Consider the following 23393-nt stretch of genomic DNA (forward strand, 5'->3'; position numbering starts at 1 on the left):
TACTAAAACACCGAAGCAATTCAACATTGTCCAGTGTGGAGACATCGGATCCCCAGTGATCTCTAACACTGCTACTTCGGTACCACTGCTGAGTCTGAAAGTGTTAACTGGGTCCACGCATACAAACGAAAATACATGAGAAATGTTTATTACTCATAATCTAACCTGGTATGCACTCTCATTGTTTTCTCATCACTGAGCCAATTTCTTGTATATTTTAAGGGAAAGTTAAAATACAAAAAGGTCTTTGTAAAAGTCAAGAAAAACATGTGCAAAGTTCTTATACATTGATAGTACTTGTTAAAATATTTGATTTGGATATGATGAGTGGAGGAGGCTATTGCTTGTACTGTAGAGACTAGGGATATAAAATAAAGTTAGATTCTTGACACTTAACTCATACCTGCCAATGATACTCACATGAAAGGAGCTTAGGAACAGATGAGTGTTGTTTGCTAAGATCAGAGGGGTGCCTTAATGTGTTCTGATTTTTTATTCCGGAATGTTGGGACGTATCCTAAACCCAAAAAGTACAAATTTTCAGCTATGAACTATAAATATAAACCAGTGTTGTCTTGATATTTAACTGAAGTACTTTTAAAAAGTAAGCTATTCCCTTCTTCTCTACAGTACAAGCATGGAATACGCAAACTCTCTTTCCAAATTACAAAAATTCTATTTACATACAAATATACACTAATCCGTAGGTAATCCGTATATATATGTACCAGTATGATAGTCAGGACGTTATTGCAATCTCGTTATGTTAATAATAGGATAAGGGCCAATTTTTCCCCCAGAGGTAAGTTCCATTTGTTCCGCACGTCTGCACAGGGCGTTATTGCATCCCCACTCACCATTTGTCCAAGCCGACAAAGACCACATCAACCCAGTGTCGGAAAGCTGTAAGATCCTTTCCAGGGGGACAATTGTAATTTGATAAGAATGACATCTAAGAGGAGGCCATTGAGGAGATAGAGTACAATGTGAACAAGTAGGGAGGTTGGGATGTCACGGAGTTATGGAATCAGGGACATTCAAAGCCTGTTTATCTATACCCATTGCTTTGTATTATGAACTCTAGATCATTCCAGAATCCTAGTGAGGAGGCATGTGCAGTAATATGCTTGGATATTAGGAAGTCGAAGGTCCCCTCTATGTGTATGTCTGTGCATCAATTCCTGCTTCAAGTGAGCCCTATCCCCACCTCAAAGTCCCTAATAAGCGCCTGCACCTCCAGAAACTAGTGGGGCAGTATCTTAATGGACAAAGCTTGCAGGAGGTAAAGAATCTTGGGGAGAGAGTTCATTTTCAGGATACCCAACCTTCCAAACCACTAAGAAGGTCTTAACTTTCCAAGATTGCAATTCTGCACGGATTTTGGCCAAGAGAGGGATAAAATTAGCCTCAAATAGGGGAGTGAGATCTCTAGTTAGAATAACCCCAAATATTTCAGTTTAGAGGCATGCCAGGAAACATGTGGGAGGGCGCTATACAGAGGTGTAGCTAGGTGCCATGGTGCCTGGAGCAAGGGTGTGTTTCGGCGCCCCCTCTCCTGTACTGTATTGGATGCATGTTACATTTGAAAAGAAAAAAATATTTAAAAACCTTAAATCGGCTAACAGGGCTGGTTCTAGACCTTGTGGAACTTGGGGCGATCTCAGTGGGAAAGTTTTCTTTGGAGACCCCCACTTTGTTTAAAATAGGGACAGTGTGCACCAACGGCGCACAACAAAAATATAGGAGTGTGGCTTATGGTAAAGGACGTGGCCACAGAATAGTACCAATTCAGATTACACCGCATAGTATTGTCCAATATTCACATTACACCACACAGTAGAGCCCCTTATACACTTTACACCACACAGTAGAGCCCCTTATACACTTTACGCCACACAGTAGAGCCCCTTATACACTTTACGCCACACAGTAGAGCCCCTTATACATGTTACGCCACACAGTAGAGCCCCTTATACACGTTACGCCACACAGTAGAGCCCCTTATACACGTTACACAACACAGTAGAGCTGCTTATACATGTTATGCCACAGTATAATAATTTATACAGGTTATTCCACAGTAGAGCCTCGTATACGTGTTACTCTGCAGTTCCTAATGCAGAGAGAGATGCTGTAGCAGCCGAGCAGAGAGGGATGCTGCAACAGCCAGGGCAGAGAGAGGTGCTGCAGCAGCTGGGGTAGAAAGAGGTGCTGCAGCAGCGTGCACAGGGAGTGGTATAGCAGGACAGACGTAACCCTGCTGCACAGCTACAAGCAGACAGTGAGACATTTAAAGAGGGCTTCAAAGCTCCGGCATGTGCTGGCTGTCAGTGTTGGTGGCGCGCCCTCTAACTCTTCCGGCGCCTGGAGCTTGCGCTCCACCGGATCCACCCTCTCTACACCCCTGGCGCTATAATATTTATGGCTACCGACTTATTATAGTTGACCTTGAAATTAGAAAGAGCACCAAACATTCGAAACTCAACCAGCAAGTTTGGAAGGGAAATAATTGTACATGTGCAGTCATTCGATAATCGCTCCATTTGCTAATTCTCTACTTAGCGATCCATGCTGAATTAGGCCCACACTGTGACTTTTTAGCAACTTGGGTGTATGTGCAGTTTAAAAAAAACCCAAAACATTGGCAATTTGCATGAACATTAACATCCGAATCAGAATCAGCCTCATACTGTGGTGGTGTTTATCTGCTCACTTACTGTGTTTCCTTACTCCTTGCCAAGTATCCACCCCAGTGATATATCACTGTGAAGCACACATAAGTTCCTCTGACTTCCTCGGAATGTATTTAAAAATAAAAAAATACTATGTAAAAATGATAAATGAGGAAATAAACTGCATCTATGCATTAATAATGCCATCAGTTTTAGTATTGTACTAAATTTAGAGTTTAGCATATGAATTTCCTTGGCAACAGTGAAATAACATGACAGAAGAGTGATATCACTGGTTCATAGTGAATGGACTGGCTATCGGCATTGGTGTTGTGGCCGGTTTTTGAAGTAAGTTTGAGCAAAGGGAAAAATAGGAGCATTTATGCTAAATCACATCACATAGTAGGCCAGAAAAACACCATTTAATCATGTAATTTCTGTACACTGTGAAGTCACCTTCTGGCGCTGCATACAACAGGAGAGTAACCACTAACAGACTTTGGTGTCTGTTCATGAAGCAGTGAAAAGTGTGGAGAAGTGAGCCAGTGGTGAAGTTATCTATGGCAATCAATCAGCATTGAAGTAACATTTATAATTTGCATACTATAAAATGATACAGAGCAGCTTATTGCTTGCCATGGGCAACTTCTCCACTGGCTCATTTCTCCACTTTTTTTCACTGCTTCATGAATAGACTCGTCAATGTCAAGAAAATGTTCATGTTGTAAATTTAATTCCCTACATTTTACTTCACCTCAAAGCCTGACGCCTTAGACCAGACATTCCCAACCTCGGTCCCCAAGGCACACTCATACCCCTTTTCCACTAGCTCAAAAAACACGGGTAAATGCACGGGGGCGCGCATTTACCCGTGTTTTTGGCAAGTGGAAAAGGGTAAACCCGGATCAAGTGACCCGTGAATCCTACCCGGCTATTTACCTGGGTAGGACACGGGAATGATCCGGGTAGGGTGTAGTGTAAACGGGAGCCGTGTCGATGAGACACGGCTCCCGTTTACACTGTATGGATGGGCGGCGCTGGGAGATCATGTGATCTCCCTGCGCCGCCCCTGCCGTGTAGCTAGAAGCGTCACCAACCCGGCATATGCCGGGTTGTGACTGCTAATGGGAAAGGGACCGAGCACGGGTCGCAGCAGGGGGCAGCTCCCGTGTCAGGCTCCCGGCTGCGACCCGTGCTCGTAGGTGTAAAAGGGGTATAACAGTGCTGGTTTTAGTGATATCCAGGCTTCAGCACAGATGGTTAAATCAAAATAACTGAAGTACTAATTAAGTCACCCGTGATCAAGCATGGATATCACTAAAACATGGACTGCACGCTCCCTCGTTCGCATGCGACAGACGCTTGGTTTGATGTCCTGTATTATATTAAAGAAGGCCGAAACATGGTCGTTCCGTCCTTCATTAACATCGCCCCAGTGTGTTGTGGCATGAGGGGATTTGTTCCAGTGTCTGAATGAATCCCTGTCGCCTCTGTGTGTGCGCAGCTTTAGTGTGCCTTGAGGAACGGGGTTGCCTGCCTTAGACCATAGGTTCTCAAACTCGGTCCTCAGAACCCCAAACAGTTTATGTTTTCCAGGTCTCCCCACAGAATCGCAAGTAAATTAATTAGCTCCACCTGTGGAACTTTTAAAATGTGTCAGTGAGTAACGAAACACCTGTGCACCTGCCAGGTGACCTAGAAAACGTGAGCTGTTTGGGACTGAGGGGCAGATGTATTAACCTGGAGAAGGCATAAGGAAGTGATAAACCAGTGATATGTGCAAGGTGATAAAGGCAGCAGCCATTGGAGCTGATTGGCTGCTGCCTTTATCACCCTGCACATATCACTGGTTTATCACTTCCTTATGCCTTCTCCAGGTTAATACATCTGCCCCTGAGTTTAAAAACCACTGCCTTAGACAGATGCCTGAAGTTGCCTCTTTATAGACATAGCCTTGATTGTCATGAATAGTCCCATAAACATGCTTTAAGTATTAACAATATGATTATGTATGTTTGATAACTACAGGGCCTGCTTGTACTGTATCATCGGCCTGGAGTTGCAGTTCTGTCTGCTTTCTTAGGAGCATATTTATCATACAATATTTGTGGCTTGGGTGTTTTTCTGGGGGTATCTGCAAATGCTCGTATGAAGGAGGAACTGCAGTAGATAGTTCCATATCTGCCACATTTCCTCCATTTCCAACAACAGCCACAGCCCCCATAGGTTTCTACGGGGGCTGCTAAACTGTCAGATTTACCAAGCTCCGTAATGCAAAACATCCCATGGTTTGAACCTGGCAGACTACGAATGCACAGAGCAGCCACGACTCCTGGAGGAGAAATGAAATGATCGCTTTTGCAATCATTTTACTTCTTACACCTCGCAGGGACAGTCTCTCCTTTTTGGAGTCGCTGTCCCTGCAAGTGATTAATAGTCTATCTGGACGATCTACTGTATTATTTCTTATTACTGCGAATAGCAGCGATAAGAAATTATAATTATCAAGTCTAAAACACAACAATTACTAAATATGAGCCTATTAATCTTACAACTGCTAGAAAATTGTTTTTTACTGGAATGTGGAAAAAGAAAGGCCAGATCACCAATACAGCATTAATAAGTTTTAATTTTCCACCTGGGTACAATTGTTCTCATTTGCAGATGCAAAGCCTTCTATAACAGGATATATACAGATCTATGACTCGGCATGCAGGGGGAGGGAGGTTGAATAAGAGGAGGGGTGACACAAGTATCTCACACATTGCTAGACGATCTCCATTAACAAGCTATGATGACGTCTTTGATGTTGATCCTTTGTATCACATGCTATTCCGCCTGTTCATCCCTGGGCATTGCAGCCAAGGTACAGTTAGGATGACTATGAACACTGTTACCTTTAAGATTAACAAGGCAGTCAAATTTTTGTATATGATGAAAAGGCAAAATAAGATGGCTTTTTGAGTGTGGTACATGTGGAAAAGGAGACAGCACATTAATGCTATCCACCTTTGAAGATTGCTATTGGCAAGATAATTTTAGAAGAGGGCAAGAGTCCCATCATTAGACTTCCTAATTCTGACTGGTGAAGGCCCTACAAATGCCACTATGTCAGCCTTACGCCTTTGGAATATTTGAGGGTCGAATCTGTTTGTTCCAGTGGAGTTCCTGACTAATTTTAGAAGTTCAGTACATTACCATACACTTCCACCTTGGGCTATGGTAGCCTGTTCCTTCACTCACCCATTCCACCTTTCTAAGAGCTCTATGTACTGAGGGGATATTAGGGGTCAGAATGAAAAAGACAGAGAAAATCCCTGTACATATGCCTTCTCAAAATGTACCAAAGAGATGTTTCTGTCTTCTTCTATCAAACACTAAAAGCAGTTTAGAATAGAAGTGCTGCAATAGACACCTGTGGTGGCACCAAGTGACCCAGGTGTTACTATGTTCAGAAGACACTTTTGGTGGGATGTAATGGAGTCAGAGATCTCCGGAGGTGCGGGATGATTTTGGATGTTTTTTTTTAAAGGGGCAAACACTTACAAGGCAAAATTATGCCTTGTAAGGGGAAGCGGTTTTGTGTCGGTGACTACACCGACACCGTAATCCCGCACGGGTGAAATCCCGACAGTTGACATGCCGACTGCCAGGGACTATTCCCACTCGTGGGTGTTCATGACACCCATAAAGTGGGAATAGAACCTGTGGCGAGCACCGAGGCCGCTGCGTGGCTAGCACAGCGGGCCAGCAAGGGGCTTCATTGCGCTCGCCACCTCCGCCGACAACCTAAACTTTGGGATCCCGGCGTATCCCGACCGCCGGTCATCCATACCCAACCCCCTTGTAAGTGATTGCCCCTTTAAAAAAAATGTCTGAGATCAGCCGTCATCCCGCGCCTCCGTAGATCTCGAACTCCATTACATCCCACTGTTAATGCCGGTTGTCTTCTCCAGTGCTGATATTACTGCTAGAAGGTCCCGGGATCTGCCCTAGCTGAAAAAGAGGTAATCTGGACATCTTCTGTGTAGTGTTTTTCAATTATAAAGTTAAAAATTCACATAAATTAGCACAACACCAGTATTGTACGCTATGTGACTTTTCATTCACTCTCCTAGATCAGGTTATTTTTATATAAAAATCATGATAGCTGCCTCCTGCTTTGCAATGATAATCTGCGTAGTCGGAGTTGCTTTTTCTCCATGACAAGTAGCTTTTTTAGTACATGGAGCCCTAAGTACAGACAGATACAACAGGGAAACTGAGTATATTACTTTCTACTGTGCATGGGCAGTAGGGAAAACAACACAAAATGCATTTATATCTAACTGTATTGACTATTTTGACGTCTCAGTAGACACTTCTTGAATAAAACTATTGGGGTTGACAGAGTTCAACATAAGTCTTCCGCATTCAGGGGGTGATTCAGACCTGATCGTAGTTGCAAATTTGTTAGCAGTTGGGCAAAACCAAGACTTAAACTGCAGTTGCAGAAATTCAGAAATTGCCGAATAGCGATTTCCGCACTTCTACGAGTGAACCTGAATAAGGCCCTCGGTGCATGGATCTAAATATACACTCAGCTTTATGCTCAATTGTACACATCGCAACAGCATTACTGTCTGGAAGGGATAAGGCTGAACTTACTGATTTGCTGGCCAGTCTGGACCCCTTTTGGTCATGTGTTAACCAACTTTGGTCTGCAGACAGCAAGTCTGGACTTACACTTATAGTCAGGGCCATTGAGACAGCTACGGGGCCTGGCCCAAGTGCCATCCAGAAGGAAAATGGAAAATGCTATTGCGTTAAAAAAGTATGTTTATTTCCTTCAGTGCCTCTCTCCCCTATCCTCTCAGCACCACTGCTTATAGTTCTATTAGTGTAAAACAAGAATCATTCGAACAGGAAATAATTAAAATCTTTGAAAAAAAACCTGAAATACCAAGATGGCCACCGCTAATAAAACTGATCACACACCCAACACACTTTCCCAACCCTTCCTCTGCCAACACCTCCGCCACTATGCACCTTACCAGCAGCATCACAGTGTATTACATCATGTCCGCGATGTCGGGAATCAGCTCCTGGCAGCAGACATGATGTAATACAATGCGATGCTGACGGTATCGGCAGACACTATGGTGTTAGGTGGCAGTTTTGTGCAAATGGTAGGTAGTCCACACGGCAGATGACTTAACAAGGTGAAGTTTTTTTTGTAATTATTATAATAAATACATTTCAGCTGTTCCCAATGTTAAGTCTACTTTAATTTGTGACTAATAAACAAAATGGTTGTTTCCTGCAGAACTGATTCTGTGATGTCTCCATGTCCTTATTCTGTATTTCTCTTACGTCCTAGAGGATGCTGGGGACTCCGTAAGGACCAAGGGGTATAGACTGGCTCCGCAGGAGACATGGGCACTATAAAGAACTTTAGAATGGGTGTGCACTGGCTCCTCCCTCTATGCCCCTCCTCCAGACCTCAGTTAGATCCTGTGCCCTGAGGAGACTGGGTGCATTACAGGGGACCTCTCCTGAGTTTCTCTGTAAAAAGAATTTTGTTAGGTTTTTTATTTTCAGGGAGCACTGCTGGCAACAGGCTCCCTGCATCGTGGGACTGAGGGGAGAGAAGCAGACCTACTTAATGATAGGCTCTGCTTCTTAGGCCACTGGACACCATTAGCTCCAGAGGGTCGGAACGCAGGTCTCACCCTCGCCGTTCGTCCCGGAGCCGCGCCGCCGTCCTCCTCACAGAGCCGGAAGATAGAAGCCGGGTGAGTAGAAGAAGAAAGAAGACTTCAAAGGCGGCAGAAGACTTCAGTTCTTCAGTGAGGCAATGCGCAGCGGTAACACTGCGCGCCATTGCTCCCACACACACAACAGCGGGCACTGTAAGGGTGCAGGGCGCAGGGGGGGCGCCCTGGGCAGCAATTAATAGCCTCAAGGGACACTGGCAGATGTAAATATACTGCGGAGGCAGTATATTATTAACCCCCGCCAGTTTTTTGATTATTTGAGCAGGACCGAAGCCCGCCGCTGAAGGGGCGGGGCTTGATCCTCCAGCACTAACCAGTGCCATTTTCTCCACAGCACATGCAGAGAAGCTGGCTCCCCGGACTCTCCCCTGCTGAACACGGTCACAGAGGGCAAAAAAGAGGGGGAGGGGCACTTTTTATTGGCGCAGTGAGTGTATATTTATATATTTATATAAACGCTTTTTGTCTGGGAATTTGGTTTCCAGTGTCAGTTGGCGCTGGGTGTGTGCTGGCATACTCTCTCTCTGTCTCTCCAAAGGGCCTTATTGGGGAACTGTCTCCATATAGATATATCCCTGAGTGTGTGGGGGTGTCGGTACGCGTGTGTCGGCATGTCTGAAGCGGAATGCTCATCTAAGGAGGAGGTGGAGCAGATGATTGTGGCGGCTCCGTCGGCAACGCCGACACATGATTGGATGGATATGCTGAATGTTTTAAATGCAAATGTGGCTTTATTACATAAGAGATTGGACAAAGCAGAGTCCAGGAATAAAGCAGGGAGTTAATCCATGGCTTTGACTGTGTCACAGGTCCCTTCTGGGTCTCAGAAACGCCCACTGTCCCAAGTAGCATACACTGATACCGACACGGATTATTGCAATAAAAGATGTTTTACATATCACAGATGACCCCTCTGTCCCTGACACGAGGGTACACATGTTTTAGGAAAAGAAACCTGAGATAACTTTTCCCCCATCTCATGAGCTGAATGAGTTATTTGAAAAAGCTTGGGAAACTCCAGTCAAGAAACTGCAGATTCCCAAGAGAATTCTTATGGCGTATCCTTTCCCGGCAAAGGACAGAGTACGATGGGAATCCTCGCCCAGGGTGGACAAGGCTTTAACGCGCTTGTCCAAAAAGGTGGCGCTGCCGTCTCCAGACACGGCAGCCCTCAGGGATCCTGCTGATCGCAGGCAGGAAACTACCTTGAAGTCAATTTATACACATACAGGTGCCTTGCTCAGACCGGCAATAGCGTCGGCTTGGGTTTGTAGCGCTGTGGCGGCTTGGACGGATACCTTGTCAGCTGACATTGATACCCTGGATAGGGATACCATGTTATTGACCTTGGGTCACATTAACTACGCAGTCCTATATATGAGAGATGCTATTAGAGACGTTGGCCTGCTGGGTTCGAGAGCCAACGCCATGGCGATTTCTGCTAGGCGAGCCCTGTGGACCCGCCAATGGACGGGTGATGCCGACTCAAAGAGGCATATGGAGGTTTTGCCTTACAAAGATGACAACTTATTTGGGGAGGGTCTCACGGACCTGGTTTCCACAGCTACGGCAGGTAAATCTACTTTTTGCCTTATGTTTCCTCACAGCAAAAGAAAACGCCACAATATCAGATGCAGTCCTTTCGGTCGCATAAGTCCAGAAGAGGTCGGGGCTCTTCCTTCCTCGCCAGAGGTAAGGGTAGAGGGAAAAAACTTCCGGCTACGGCTAGTTCCCAGGAGCAGAAGTCCTCCCCGGCTTCTACTAAATCCACCGCATGACGCTGGGGCTCCGCGGAGGGAGTCCGCTCCGGTGGGGGCACGTCTTCGACTCTTCAGCCACATCTGGGCTCAATCATAGGTGGATCCCTGGGCAATGGAAATTGTATCCCAGGGTTACAAGCTGGAATTCGAAGACGTGCCTCCTCGCCGGTTTTTCAAATCAGCTTTACCAGCTTCTTCCCCAGAAAGGGAGATAGTTTTAGCGGCAATTCAAAAACTGTGTCAACAACAAGTGGTTGTCGAGGTTCCCCTAGTTCAACAGGGGAAGGGGTACTATTCAACCCTATTTGTGGTCCCGAACCCGGATGGCTCGGTCAGACCCATTCTAAATTTAAAATCCCTAAACCTGTACTTGAAAAAGTTCAAATTCAAGATGGAATCACTCAGGGCGGTTATCTCCAGCCTGGAAGGGGGGGATTTTATGGTCTCACTAGACATAAAGGATGCATACCTTCATGTCCCCATATATCCTCTTCATCAGGCGTACCTTAGGTTCGCTGTACAGGACTGTCAAAACCAGTTTCAGACGTTGCCGTTTGGGCTTTCCACGGCCCCGAGGATTTTCACCAAGGTAATGGCGGAAATGATGGTGCTCCTGCGCAGGCAGGGAGTCACAATTATCCCGTACTTGGACGATCTCCTGATAAAAGCGAGATCGAGAGAACAGTTGCTACAAAGCGTGTCGCTCTCCCTAAGAGTGCTGCAGCAACACGGCTGGATTGTCCAAAGTCGCAGTTGGTTCCAACGACCCGGTTGACTTTCTTGGGCATGATTCTGGACGCGGAACAAAGGAGGGTTTTTCTCCCAATGGAAAAAGCCCAGGAACTCCAGAACATGGTCAGAGACCTGTTGAAACCGAAAAGTGTGTCGGTCCATCAATGCACTCGAGTACTGGGGAAAATGGTGGCGTCCTACGAGGCCATTCCCTTCGGCAGGTTTCATGAGAGGACTTTTCAGTGGGACCTTCTGGACAAGTGGTCCGGGTCCCATCTGCACATTCATCAAAAAATCAGCCTGTCCCCCAGGGCCAGGGTGTCTCTCCTGTGGTGGCTGCAGAGTGCTCACCTTCTAGAGGGTCGCAGGTTCGGCATTCAGGACTGGGTTCTGGTGACCACGGACGCGAGCCTCCGAGGATGGGGAGCAGTCACACAAGGAAGAGACTTCCAGGGACCATGGTCAAGCCAGGAGGCTTGTCTACACATCAACGTACTGAAATTGAGGGCCATATACAACGGCCTGCGTCAAGCGGAGACTCCTCTTCGCGACCTACCGGTTCTGATTCAGTCAGACAACGTGGAATTAAAATTTCTCATTTGGAAGGTGGTCATGTTGTTGGCCTTGGCATCTGCAAGACGGATGTCTGAATTGGCGGCTTTGTCTCACAAAAGCCCCTATCTGATTTTCCATGTGGATAGAGCAGAATTGCGGACTCATCCTCAATTTTTGCCTAAGGTGGTTTCATTGTTTCATATGAACCAACCTATTGTGGTGCCTGTGGCTACAGGGGACTTGGAGGATTCCAAATCCCTTGATGTTGTCAGGGCCTTGAAAATTTATGTAGCCAGGACGGCTCGGGTTAGGAAAACAGAGGCTCTGTTTGTCCTGTATGCAGCCAAGAAGGTTGGCGCTCCTGCTTCTAAGCAGACTATTGCTCGCTGGATCTGTAACACGATTCAGCAGGCTCATTCTACGTCTGGATTGCTGTTACCAAATTGGGTAAAGGCCCATTCCACTAGGAAGGTGGGCTCTTCTTGGGCGGCTGCCTGAGGCGTCTCGGCGTTACAGCTTTGCCGAGCGGCGACTTGGTCGGGGTCAAACACTTTTGCAAAGTTCTACAAGTTTGATACCCTGGCTGATGAGGACCTCCTGGTTTGCTCAATCGGTGCTGCAGAGTCATCCACACTCTCCCACCCGGTCTGGAGCTTTGGTATAATCCCCATGGTCCTTACGGAGTCCCCAGCATCGTCTAGGACGTAAGAGAAAATAAGATTTTAAACCTACCGGTAAATCTTTTTCTCCTAGTCCATAGAGGATGCTGGGCGCCCGTCCCAGTGCGGACAAATTTCTGCAAGACTTGTATATAGTTTTTGCTTACATAAGGGTTATGTTACAGTTTGGATCAGTCTCGGGTTGATGCTGTTTTGTTTCATGCTGTTAACTGGTTCGTATATTCCAGGTTATATGGTGTGGGCTAGTATGAATCTTGCCCTTAGGTTAACAAAATCCTTTCCTTGTACTGTCCGTCTCCTCTGGGCACAGTTTCTCTAACTGAGGTCTGGAGGAGGGGCATAGAGGGAGGAGCCAGTGCACATAAAAAAGTTCTTTATAGTGCCCATGTCTCCTGCGGAGCCCGTCTATACCCCATGGTCCTTACGGAGTCCCCAGCATCCTCTACGGACTATGAGAAAAATATTTACCGGTAGGTTTAAAATATTATTTTTAATAGCTCCTGGTGCCTTTGCTGTTTTCAGTGGTACATAATAGGTCTGAGTTGGCAAAATGGTTGTAAAACTGCACCTATTTGCAGCACCATAAACATCTTCACAAATGTCCGCATGGATATCATGTGCTTGGTTTTTGGCAGGTTATTAGCATGTACACTGTATTTGCACCTACCCTGTAGTGGCTCTAAGAGATATATATTTGTGTTTCTACAGGCAAGGCCAGCAACAGAAATCTCAAAGCCCGGTACAAGTGTACTCCTTGTACAGCCCCCAAACCCGCCGTTCCTCCACCCACCCAAACACACCCCTGTCACTGGGCCTGTATGCAGGTCTGCATGAGCCATACTTTCCTACACCCACAGAATTTACGGAACACATTAATTTGAGAAAATTTTCACAAGCTTCCCAGAGAGTAGTTATTCCTGCCACATTCCCACCACTTCTTCAATGAAGTAGACAGGGGGGTGGTGACGCGATTAGCTGTGACCAGCATCATCATTGCCCTGGCCCTTCAAAGGAAATCTGCAAATTGGTAGTACAGGTTGAGTATCCCTTATCCAAAATGCTTGGGACCACAGGTATTTTGGATATCGGATTTTTCCGTATTTTGGAATAATTGCATACCATAATGAGATATCATGGTGATGGGACCTAAGTCTAAGCACAGAAGGCACTTATGTTTCATATACACCTTATACACACAGCCTGAAGGTAATTTTAGCCAATGTTTTTAATAACTTTGTGCATTAAACAAAGTGCGTGTACATTCACACAATTCATTTATGTTTCACATACACCTTATACACACAGCCTGAAGGTCATTTAATACAATATTTGTAATAACTTTGTGTAATAAACAAAGTTTGTGTACATTGAGTCATCAAAAAACAAAGGTTTCACTATCTCACTCTCACTCAAAAAAGTCTGTATTTCGGAATATTCCGTATTTCGGAATATTTGGATATGGGGGATATGGGATACTCAACCTTTATTACATCACAAGAGCAGGTCCACAATGATCATGGCACCACCCTTCCAACCCTGCTACCTGGACCTCCCAGGAGTGAAAAAGTATGGCATGAAGCACATTTGCCTTTGCTAAACTCAGTCTATGTCAGAACACTACTTCTAACCCTTATTAGTATTATTATTATCCTTTATATATATGGCGCCACAAGGGATCCGCAGCACCCATTACACAGTACATAATCAAATGAGCAAACAAGAAAACAGCACTTACAGTTAAAGACAATATAGGACAGGTATAGTAAACCCAGGGGTTAGGTGCCATCAAAGGGAGTAAGGAGTATAAGATAGTGTAAGTAAGAAAAGGAAAGGCACATGAGGAAAGAAGGCCCTGCTCTTGCCCATCTCATCTCTCCAGTCACAGGCAGTTAAAAGTAGCTCAGGGGTTGATGTGTCAAGCAGTGAAAAAAGTGGAGAAGTGAACCTGTGGTGAAGTTACCTATAGAAACCAGTCAGCTCCTAACGATCATTTTATAGAATGTACTTGATAAGTGCTACCTCAAAGCTGATTAGTTGTTCTGAGCAACTTCTCCAATGGTCCACTTTTCTACACTTTACACTGCTTGATACATCAACCCCTATATCTTGCAAGTCTGCATAGGTCCAAATACCTGCGTAATTGTGTGTTTTAATACAACAGACTGATTGTTGAAACAAAGGCCCTCATTCCGAGTCGTTCGTTCGGTATTTTTCATCGCATCGCAGTGAAAATCCGCTTAGTACGCATGCGCAATATTCGCACTGCGACTGCGCCAAGTAATTTTACAATGAAGATAGTATTTTTACTCACGGCTTTTTCATCGCTCCGGCAATCGTAGTGTGATTGACAGGAAATGGGTGTTACTGGGCGGAAACACGGCGTTTTAGGGGCGTGTGGATGAAAACGCTACCGTTTCCGGAAAAAACGCAGGAGTGGCTGGAGAAACGGGGGAGTGTCTGGGCGAACGCTGGGTGTGTTTGTGACGTCAAACCAGGAACGACAAGCACTGAACTGATCGCAGATGCCGAGTAAGTGTGGAGCTACTCTGAAACTGCTAAGAAGTTTGTAATCGCAATATTGCGAATACATCGTTCGCAATTTTAAGAAGCTAAGATTCACTCCCAGTAGGCGGCGGCTTAGCGTGTGTAACTCTGCTAAAATCGCCTTGCGACCGATCAACTCGGAATGAGGGCCAAAGACTGATGCTTTACAAACCTGTTCAGCCTAGAGAATATTGCAAAAGGTTACTTGTCTTTTTATCCCCTAAGAGCACATTCATATTTGCTTTAGTGCATTAAGGTTGGAGCATGACATTCCTTACATTTATTTACACTGACCTTTATTATGCAATGACATGAAATCATTTAGCAAGCCAATGTGGTATATGTACTGCTTTGTAAGCATCTTCCGTCCCCTGGAGGAATGTGTAGGATAGGTGTGAAGTATTATTGCTCTGAGACGGTATTGATCATGCAGTGGCCCCTTCCTTTTGACCTGTCAGTCAGTGTAGGACCATGTGAGTTCCTCTGAATTCCAGGATTCCTTTTTACAGCGCTTTTCTCAGTATTGTAAATGTAACCTCCATAGCAGGGTCAGAAACTTGATCTGTTATGCTGTGATGTGCAGAGATGCTTGGGTAAGATTACAGAACCCGGATTCTTTTTTTTTTTTTTTATTAGAAGTTTTATTATTTTCAAAATATATTACAAAGCATAAGCAAGTCACAAACCTCGGCTTTCAAAATGTCCTGTTTTTTTTACCAGGAAAATTAAGACAAATTTAAAGAAAATCAAAAATATATATCCTCAACACTAGACAATAGCTTATTGTCCCTGATTAATGAATAGTAGCATTACATTCTGAACACATGCTTACTAATTGCAGCTGAATAGATTGGTAAAATGCTGTGGTAATTTTATTAACTCAGTTGATGTTGCCAGGAATAAATAAATAAAATTGACGTTTTCCTACTTTATATTCATGCCAAACTTCTGTTATCCCATCACTCGGCAAAGGGTTAAATGCCACATTGACTTAAAGGCATCCATCACATATGACCTTTGGTTACATGCAAGGGATGCTGGGAAATGAATCACAAATCGCAGGACCCCAAGGAATGTTGTCATAGCAACCCCAGCAGGCGCTAAACCAATTAAAACAAACACAGTGGAGCTGCAGGTACTGTATGGTCTGCATATAAAGAAAATCTTGTTAGGTACAGGGCATTCTCCTTCACCTATATTACCCACTGATATAATTTGCACGCATATCAGGTGTGTAGCAATCTCTGGCAGTGCCAGCCTTTCTTCTCATTGTGATGACCCTGAAGGGATTTTGCAGACTATGTGTGATAATGGAGTGATGAATCCTGCTTCTATTAGGCGCACTAGCACCAAGACAGGATGATGGATCTGTCACAAGGAAAGTGGACACAGACATCCATCATGTGCAGTGAAAGGGCCTGATGGAAGGGGTACACAAGCCATGGCTAGCTCCCATGAGCATTGCAGTGCAGGGTGTAATTGGTGTCACACTGGCCACTGGCTCTGAGTGCTGAGCAAGGGTAAACTTTATAATATTTCCCTCCAGGCTCTAAAGGCATATAATTTCACATGGATAGCGCTTTGAGGGTGTCACAGTGTGTTCATTGCTTCCTACACCCTTCCTGCAGTTTACTTTGACATTTTTTTCATCTTGCACTGTTTCTTCGCTTATCTTCTAATGTGTTTTTTCTGTTTGCCTCTGCAGATAGCAGCATTAGAGCGCCAAGTCTTTGACTTTCTGGGATATCAATGGGCTCCAATTTTAGCCAACTTTCTTCACATTATTGCAATCATATTAGGCCTGTTTGGGACCCTACAATACAGACCTCGCTATGTTATTGCTGTGAGTATTCATCACCACTAGTGCTGCTAATTAGCTTTCCTTATTTTGAGCATGGACTGCATCTCCTTGGTCACACCCAGATGAATAATGGATTTGCCTCTTTGCTCTGATACTGTTATATGTCTATTGTGCTCTGTACCTTCAGAGTACGGAGGTTAACAATTGAGAAACCCATTGAATGTAGCTGTTTGCCACCTGCAAATTGTGTTCAGATTAGAGCCTTTTGCAAGGTGAAAATATTCAGCAACCCTTTGGGAATATGAGAACACTTAGTGTATTCTCAACACCTTTCATTATAATAGTTCACATTTTCTCAGTTCTGAACAAAATGTAATTTTTGCGGCTTTGTTGCTTAATTACTTTGCGGAGTGCACTACTTCTTTATTAACTGTACATAATCAGAACCAGAATTAATGCCCTGTTTGAACACTCGCATGCGATGCCTCCTCCAACAGAATCCGGAGGCAGATGTATTAAGCCTGGAGAAGTGATAAAGCAGTGATAAGTGGAAGTGATAATGCACCAGCCAATCAGCTCCTATTTGTAAATTTACATATTGGAGCTGATTGGCTGGTGCGTTATCACCTTGCACTGCTTTATCACTTCTCCAGGCTTAATACATCTGTCCCCTAATTACAGTGGTTGCATATTTGCTTATTTTGATACAACTTAATAACCAACAGCTTTTCCAAATACAACAAATTACCTTAGCTTGTTTTAATCTTGACAAAATACTTGCATGGTAACAACCCTATTATATCCGCAATAACACTCTGCGTAGATTGGAGCATGGACAGTTGACTGGTGCATTATTCCTAGATTTTCAAAAGTATTGAGGGCCTAATTCAGATCTGATTGCAGCAGCAGCAGCAAATTTGTTAGCAAATAGGCAAAACCATGTGCACTGCAGGGGGGGGGGGGGGGGGGGGGGCAGATATAACATGTGCAGAGAGAGTTAGATTTGGGTGGGGTGTGTTCAAACTGAAATCTAAATTGCAGTGTAAAAATAAAGCAGCCAGTATTTACCCTGCACAGAAATAATATAACCCACCCAAATCTAACTTTCTTTGCACATGGTACATCTGCCCCCCCTGCAGTGCACATGGTTTTGACCAACTGCTAACAAATTTGCTGCTACGATCAGATCTGAATTAGGCCCTGAATCTGCTGTACTGTTGAGCAAACTTTAGTTTTCAGTTTCAGAACAAATGCGCTGAAGTGATTGACCACTGCTTATAAGGAAGAGCCCGTTGTTTGGCTCCGTCTCCATCCTCCTCCATCCATACTTTTTAGGTTTCTCAGAAAAAGTAGATTGTACAGATATGCATGCAGATGATACTGTTTTTAAGTGACCAGCTCAGCTTTCTGTTGCCACAAGGAGGTTCTTATTTCTTACAGGTGGAACAACAGATAACTCAAAACAAACTATTTTTGAGCTCTGAATAAAACGTATCCAAGTTATTCATGATTTAGGGGCTTATTCATCATCACGAATTATCCCATTACACATGCAAAAATGCTATTTTCCACTTGTTTTAAGTAACTAGCCCAGTCATTATTAGAGGTCCAATGATATTAGTATTCTGCAAATTTTCAGTTTTGCCTGCAGGAACAAACGCCTATGGGAAAGAAATTCAGGGTTTTAAAGAGGGATGTTTTGCCTCCTCAGGATTGCAGGTGTAATTCATGTTTGTACGCATACATACATACATACATACATACATACATACATACATACATACACAGCTGCGTTCTTCTCGGTTACAGAACTTCTAATTATCGCAAGTGAAGATAACGCTACCAGGAAAGAAGATAGATGCCCTCTGGAGCCATCGCATAGTCCTCCGCATATCTGTAATCATACGCAGCACCAGTGCAATAATGAGGAACACCGACTTCTAGGGTTGACATACAGCTACGCAAACTGGCCATGGCTGTAGCAACCATGTACATGATCGCAGCTGAAGATACACACCTCAAAAAACATCCATGACACACATTTGTTTTTGCTGCCACTCTCACGTTAATTCCCCTAAACTGTTCCTTCGTGTCAATCACTCTGCGTATAAAATATCAACTCAAACGCAAAGGTACCTTGGCACGTGCAGTCTGTCTATAATCGCTCCACTGCGAAAACATCAACATTGCATACAAACATGAATTAGGTTCTAAGGGGGACATTTACTAAGCAGTGACAAGAGCAGAGAAGTTAGCCAGTGGAGAAGTTGCCCATGGCAACCAATCAGCACTGGCGTAACATCTATAATTTGCATACTATAGAATTATACAGAGCTGCTGGTTGATGGGGCAACTTCTCCACTGGCTCACTTCTCCGCTCTTATCACTGCTTAGTAAATGTCCCCCTATGTTCCCAGCAACTGTCCGCATGCATAAAGTTAGGTCACATATGTGCAGTTAGCCGGACGGGCGCTGGTAAGTAACACTTCTGCTTCAGTGACAGAGTTAGGGATCGCAGGGACAGGTACTTCTGAAAGCAGCTGACTCTGCACCTGAGCAATACTGAATTGTAATTTACTATCCACGGTGCGTTAGGTCACTGCCGCGCATAGGCAGTGATGTAGTGCATAAAGAGTAATTTCTACCTGGCAAAACAATAAATAAAATAATCTAGCCCAATCTCCATAAGGCCTGACTCCTCATCACAATCAGAAAGGTAGACTATTCTGCTATGCGGGCCAGTGTACAGTAACAGTCATCTGATATTTCAACAGGGAAACTTGTATTTTACTGCATAAAATCACTATTTATCCATAGTATCTTTCCATTTAGAATAATTTTTTACATCTTTAACTAATGAAAGACGATTCTAAGTTGCTCAGGCACATGTTTTATCTTACTTTTGGAAAAATGTAGCTTAGGGAACTCAGTCTCTTACCCCGGAGAATAGAATATTGTGCACGCCTAGTCTCCACTTTCAGGAGTCGCCTCCGCAAGTCAAAAGTGCAACTAGGAGTAGCAGGAAACACCAATCTCTTTTAATTAAACTTTACAGAATTTCACCTAGTGTAATGCCAAATCTATCTTAATTAATAGTTAAATGATTCATGAGAGTGAGGGGATATTGGAACTTTTATGACCCTTATTACATATATCCATTTTCTTTGTTTTATATTGTGTACAGTGGTCTTACAAACGCGGTTCTGCTACAAGGAAGGCACAAGCTTCAGCCCAGTAACCATATCGTGTGAGGCCACTCAGAGCTGGTGCAAATACATCCGAGCCCTTTTGCAGAGTAGAAGTGGTTGTTTATCCCCCAGATTGCAAGGAACATCCCCAAACCCCCCCACACACACACACACACACGCACACACACACTTTACTTACTTATCCCATTTCAATAACCTTTGCCTACAATATGAAATGTTATTGTTTGCAGAAAACCAGTTGCAAACGTAAGCCCACTCTGTACTTTGGAAAGACCACTCTACAAGTGGGACTGTAACATCAAAGCTTTGAATAGATTCACAACCCCCTCCCACACACACACACACACACTCTGGTTTTGTACTGATGTTTGATCATGTTCAACTTCCTGACTTCCTGGTCCCTGCTATGTTCTGATTGGTGCCAACTTCTCAGTTTCATCTGTAATCTGTCGAAGGCTAGCAAAATATATGTGTCTTGTGACCGATATCTAATGTTCAACATTAAGGTTAATGCTTTTTCACCCCCGATGGTAGACATTTAAAGTGCTATCCCTAGAACATCCACGCTCATCCATACTTTTCCTGCCAGTTCTGGGAAACATCTGTTTCTCTGCAAATTCCAGGGGGAATACATATGCCGGCGTCGGTATCATGACCGCCGGGATCCTGGCAGCCGGCAAACTGATTGCCTCCCTGTGTTTCAACTATTTTCCACTTTGGTCATGAAAATCCCACTTTGGTGAGCATTACTGTGTGGTGTTAATACAGCCAACCTGTTGTGCTCAACCATCTTGAGGTCTCCTGACCACCATGGAAATGACAGTTTGAAAGACAATATATATTCCAAAATGAAACTCCTGCAGAATCTGTTAGCTCTGCTGGGGCAGCTCAGGTTTTTATTCATTGTCAGTGACCAGGGACTTTGTATAAAAATAAATACATCTGTTCAGAGGCATGGAGCTTGAGAAGTAGATCAAGCAGTAATTTCCAAAGATTAATCAGTCACGCTGCGTGTTAAGCCTTGGGAAATAGCAGGCCATATAAACGCCATGTGCATACCAGAACTCATGGTTCATATCCGCATTTGTGTGTTAGAACTCAGCATTTGCACTGTGCGCATGAGTACAGAGTGTAAATGCTGGTTACATGGTGTTTTAGCCTCAGGAATTGCTTTTAACTTTATCAAGCACAGTTCATTTAGTAGGGTGTGAATGACTGGTATATAAATAATGACTCTGAAGAAAGATAACTATTATGGTAATTTATTTATCAATATGCATTAAGGACACATTTAGAAATTCAGGGGTAGATGTACTAACCTTGAGAAGGCATAAGGAAGTGATAAACCAGTGATACAGCAGTGTTAAGGGCAAGGTGATAATGCACCAGCCAATCAGCTCCTAACTGTTAATTTACATATGGGAGCTGATTGGCTGGTGTGTTTATACCTTGCACTTATCACTGGTTTATCACTTCCTTATGCCTTCTCCAGGTTAATACATCTGCCCCTCAGTTGCGTAATGATACCTAGATCTTTGTGACATAACTGCTTCTTTCTCCTTCTGCCAGTATGCTCTATGGGCTGCAGTGTGGGTGACCTGGAATGTTTTCCTTATATGCTTCTACCTGGAAGTGGGTGATTTGTCTAAGGTAAGCTTTATTCTCATGCCCTCATTTATTAAGTACCTTACAGCAGCAGATGTTTTTCTACCCAACAGTATTGTGGTTACTTGGCCAAATCATGCCACATTCCATTGCTGTTTTGTATTACATGAATTGGAAGCCATATAACTAAGGTGATTCCAGTTAGCGTATTATTACATTGATGTGCTGTGATGCAAGTAAAAGTAAGTGTAAACCGAGTTCCTATAACATTTCTTGCACACGTACTCCCTGTGTGTCCTATACCACCGGCTGCTCCTAGATTCCTGTGCCAAACTGCTCCCATCTGCTGTCCTTTGAAAGCCATTGTTTCACCAGCTTCTTCTTCAGCACCACAAGCTGCATCTGGACAAAGAGTTTCCAAGGGTCTTAGGGTGTGGAAGAGCCCTACATATCCCATTGGATCAAAAATCTGAAAGAAATCTTTCACTGGTTCTTAGTAAAAACAGTCCATTTAGTAATCTGAAACAATATTTAGTATATTATAGGTCTCAAGTATACTTTCAGTTGTTTGTCCTGTGTGGATAGTAGTATACTTAAATAACTTTCTTTTCAAAAGAGTGCAGTTTATTATAGATTTTAGGGCTATGTCTGATTCGCAGGGCCTAATTCATACCTGATCGCAGCAGCAGAATTTTTCTTTAATGGGCAAAACCATGTTCACTGCAGGTGGGGCAGATATAACATGTGCAGAGAGAGTTAGATTTGGGTGGGGTGTGTTCAAACTGAAATCTAAATTGCAGTGTAAACATAAAGCAGCCAGTATTTACCCTGCACAGAAACAATATAACCCACCAAAATCTAACTCTCTCTGAACATGTTACATCTGCCCCACCTGCAGTGCACATGGGTTTGCCCATTAGAGAAAAATGTTGCTGCTGCAATCAAGTCTGAATTAGGCCCTCAATACACACAGATCTCACAGATATCAGCATACTTTACGTGCACTTTAGAAAAAAAAAATTGTTTCTGTGAATGCGCCGAATGAGGTAAACGCACAGGGACGGAGATAGCTAGTGCATATGGATTGATTTGTCCATTGTTGGACCACACTATTCGTGAAATGGGTGTTTGTGAGTGGTAGCTGGGCGGCGGCCATGCACAGAACGCTTCTGTCTTGTGGGAATGTTTTATGTGCTTATTTGCAGCATGTGGAAGTAGATGGGACGTCTGTCTACCCCAAGGATCACTGAACACATGGAGTTGAACTTAATGTTATAGTGTGTAAGGTTAACATGACCATATGCTACAGATACTCATTTCTTGCATGTACACATGTAGTCACAGTTCACCTAATAACATGTAACTCTGGGTGGAAATGGCAATATGTTCTAAACTGTTGCTAAGAAAATCTTTATTAATATGATTTTTTTATTATTTTTTACTTCAATCACATAACCATGTGTGATAGAAGATGGGATAATACAGTATAATTAATCTAGTTACTGTGCATTTAGGATCACCTCAACGGACACAGGGGCGGGGCTAGGAATGGGGAAGAAGCAGGAAGCTATGCCTCCTTTGGCAGCATGGCTAATTATTTTCTCTTCATTATTTGAAAAACTGACCTTTCGGCAGCTTTCTGAGAGGCATGTCTGACCCTGACCCATTTGTTCTATGTAGGCATGCAAAATTGGTCAAGAGAATGGTGGCGGCAAGAGAATTCTAAGTTTTCCAAGAAAACTCTGTTCCTGAATGACTGGAAGCGGTGAAAACCCCTTTTATTATGGAACACGGATTATAAAGGGGTTTTCAGTACTCTATAGAACCCTTATATAATATAATATGTTTAAATACAGTAACTACTTGTCTAGAATAAATAATACAATGTATATTCTTAACAGTAGTCATTTCACTGTTAGTTATGTTCACTTCTTTGTGAGTGCAGCTCAGTTGTCACTGTAACCAGGGATGAACCCTCTGAAGAATGTGTGAAGATTATACACAGTAACTGCCGGATGGACATAAAGTTACAATTCTTATTGTCTTGCTTTCACATTCCACCCAGTGTCCACTCCAACT

At 43.8% G+C, this 23393-nt stretch overlaps 1 protein-coding gene across 3 annotated transcripts in view; it reads left to right on the forward strand.

Annotated features, from left to right (window-relative positions):
• The window catches only part of NKAIN4 (sodium/potassium transporting ATPase interacting 4), a 75456-nt gene that overhangs the window by 25302 nt on the left and 26761 nt on the right, over nucleotides 1-23393 (forward strand). For all 3 annotated transcript variants that reach the window (XM_063959255.1, XM_063959254.1, XM_063959253.1), the window contains exons 2-3: nucleotides 16405-16542; nucleotides 21279-21359. In XM_063959255.1, the coding sequence (XP_063815325.1) occupies nucleotides 16405-16542; nucleotides 21279-21359 (219 nt within the window). The remainder of the gene's footprint in view (nucleotides 1-16404; nucleotides 16543-21278; nucleotides 21360-23393) is intronic.

Source organism: Pseudophryne corroboree, chromosome 3, assembly GCF_028390025.1.
Source record: "Pseudophryne corroboree isolate aPseCor3 chromosome 3, aPseCor3.hap2, whole genome shotgun sequence".
In the NCBI taxonomy this organism is placed as follows: Eukaryota; Metazoa; Chordata; class Amphibia; order Anura; family Myobatrachidae; genus Pseudophryne; species Pseudophryne corroboree.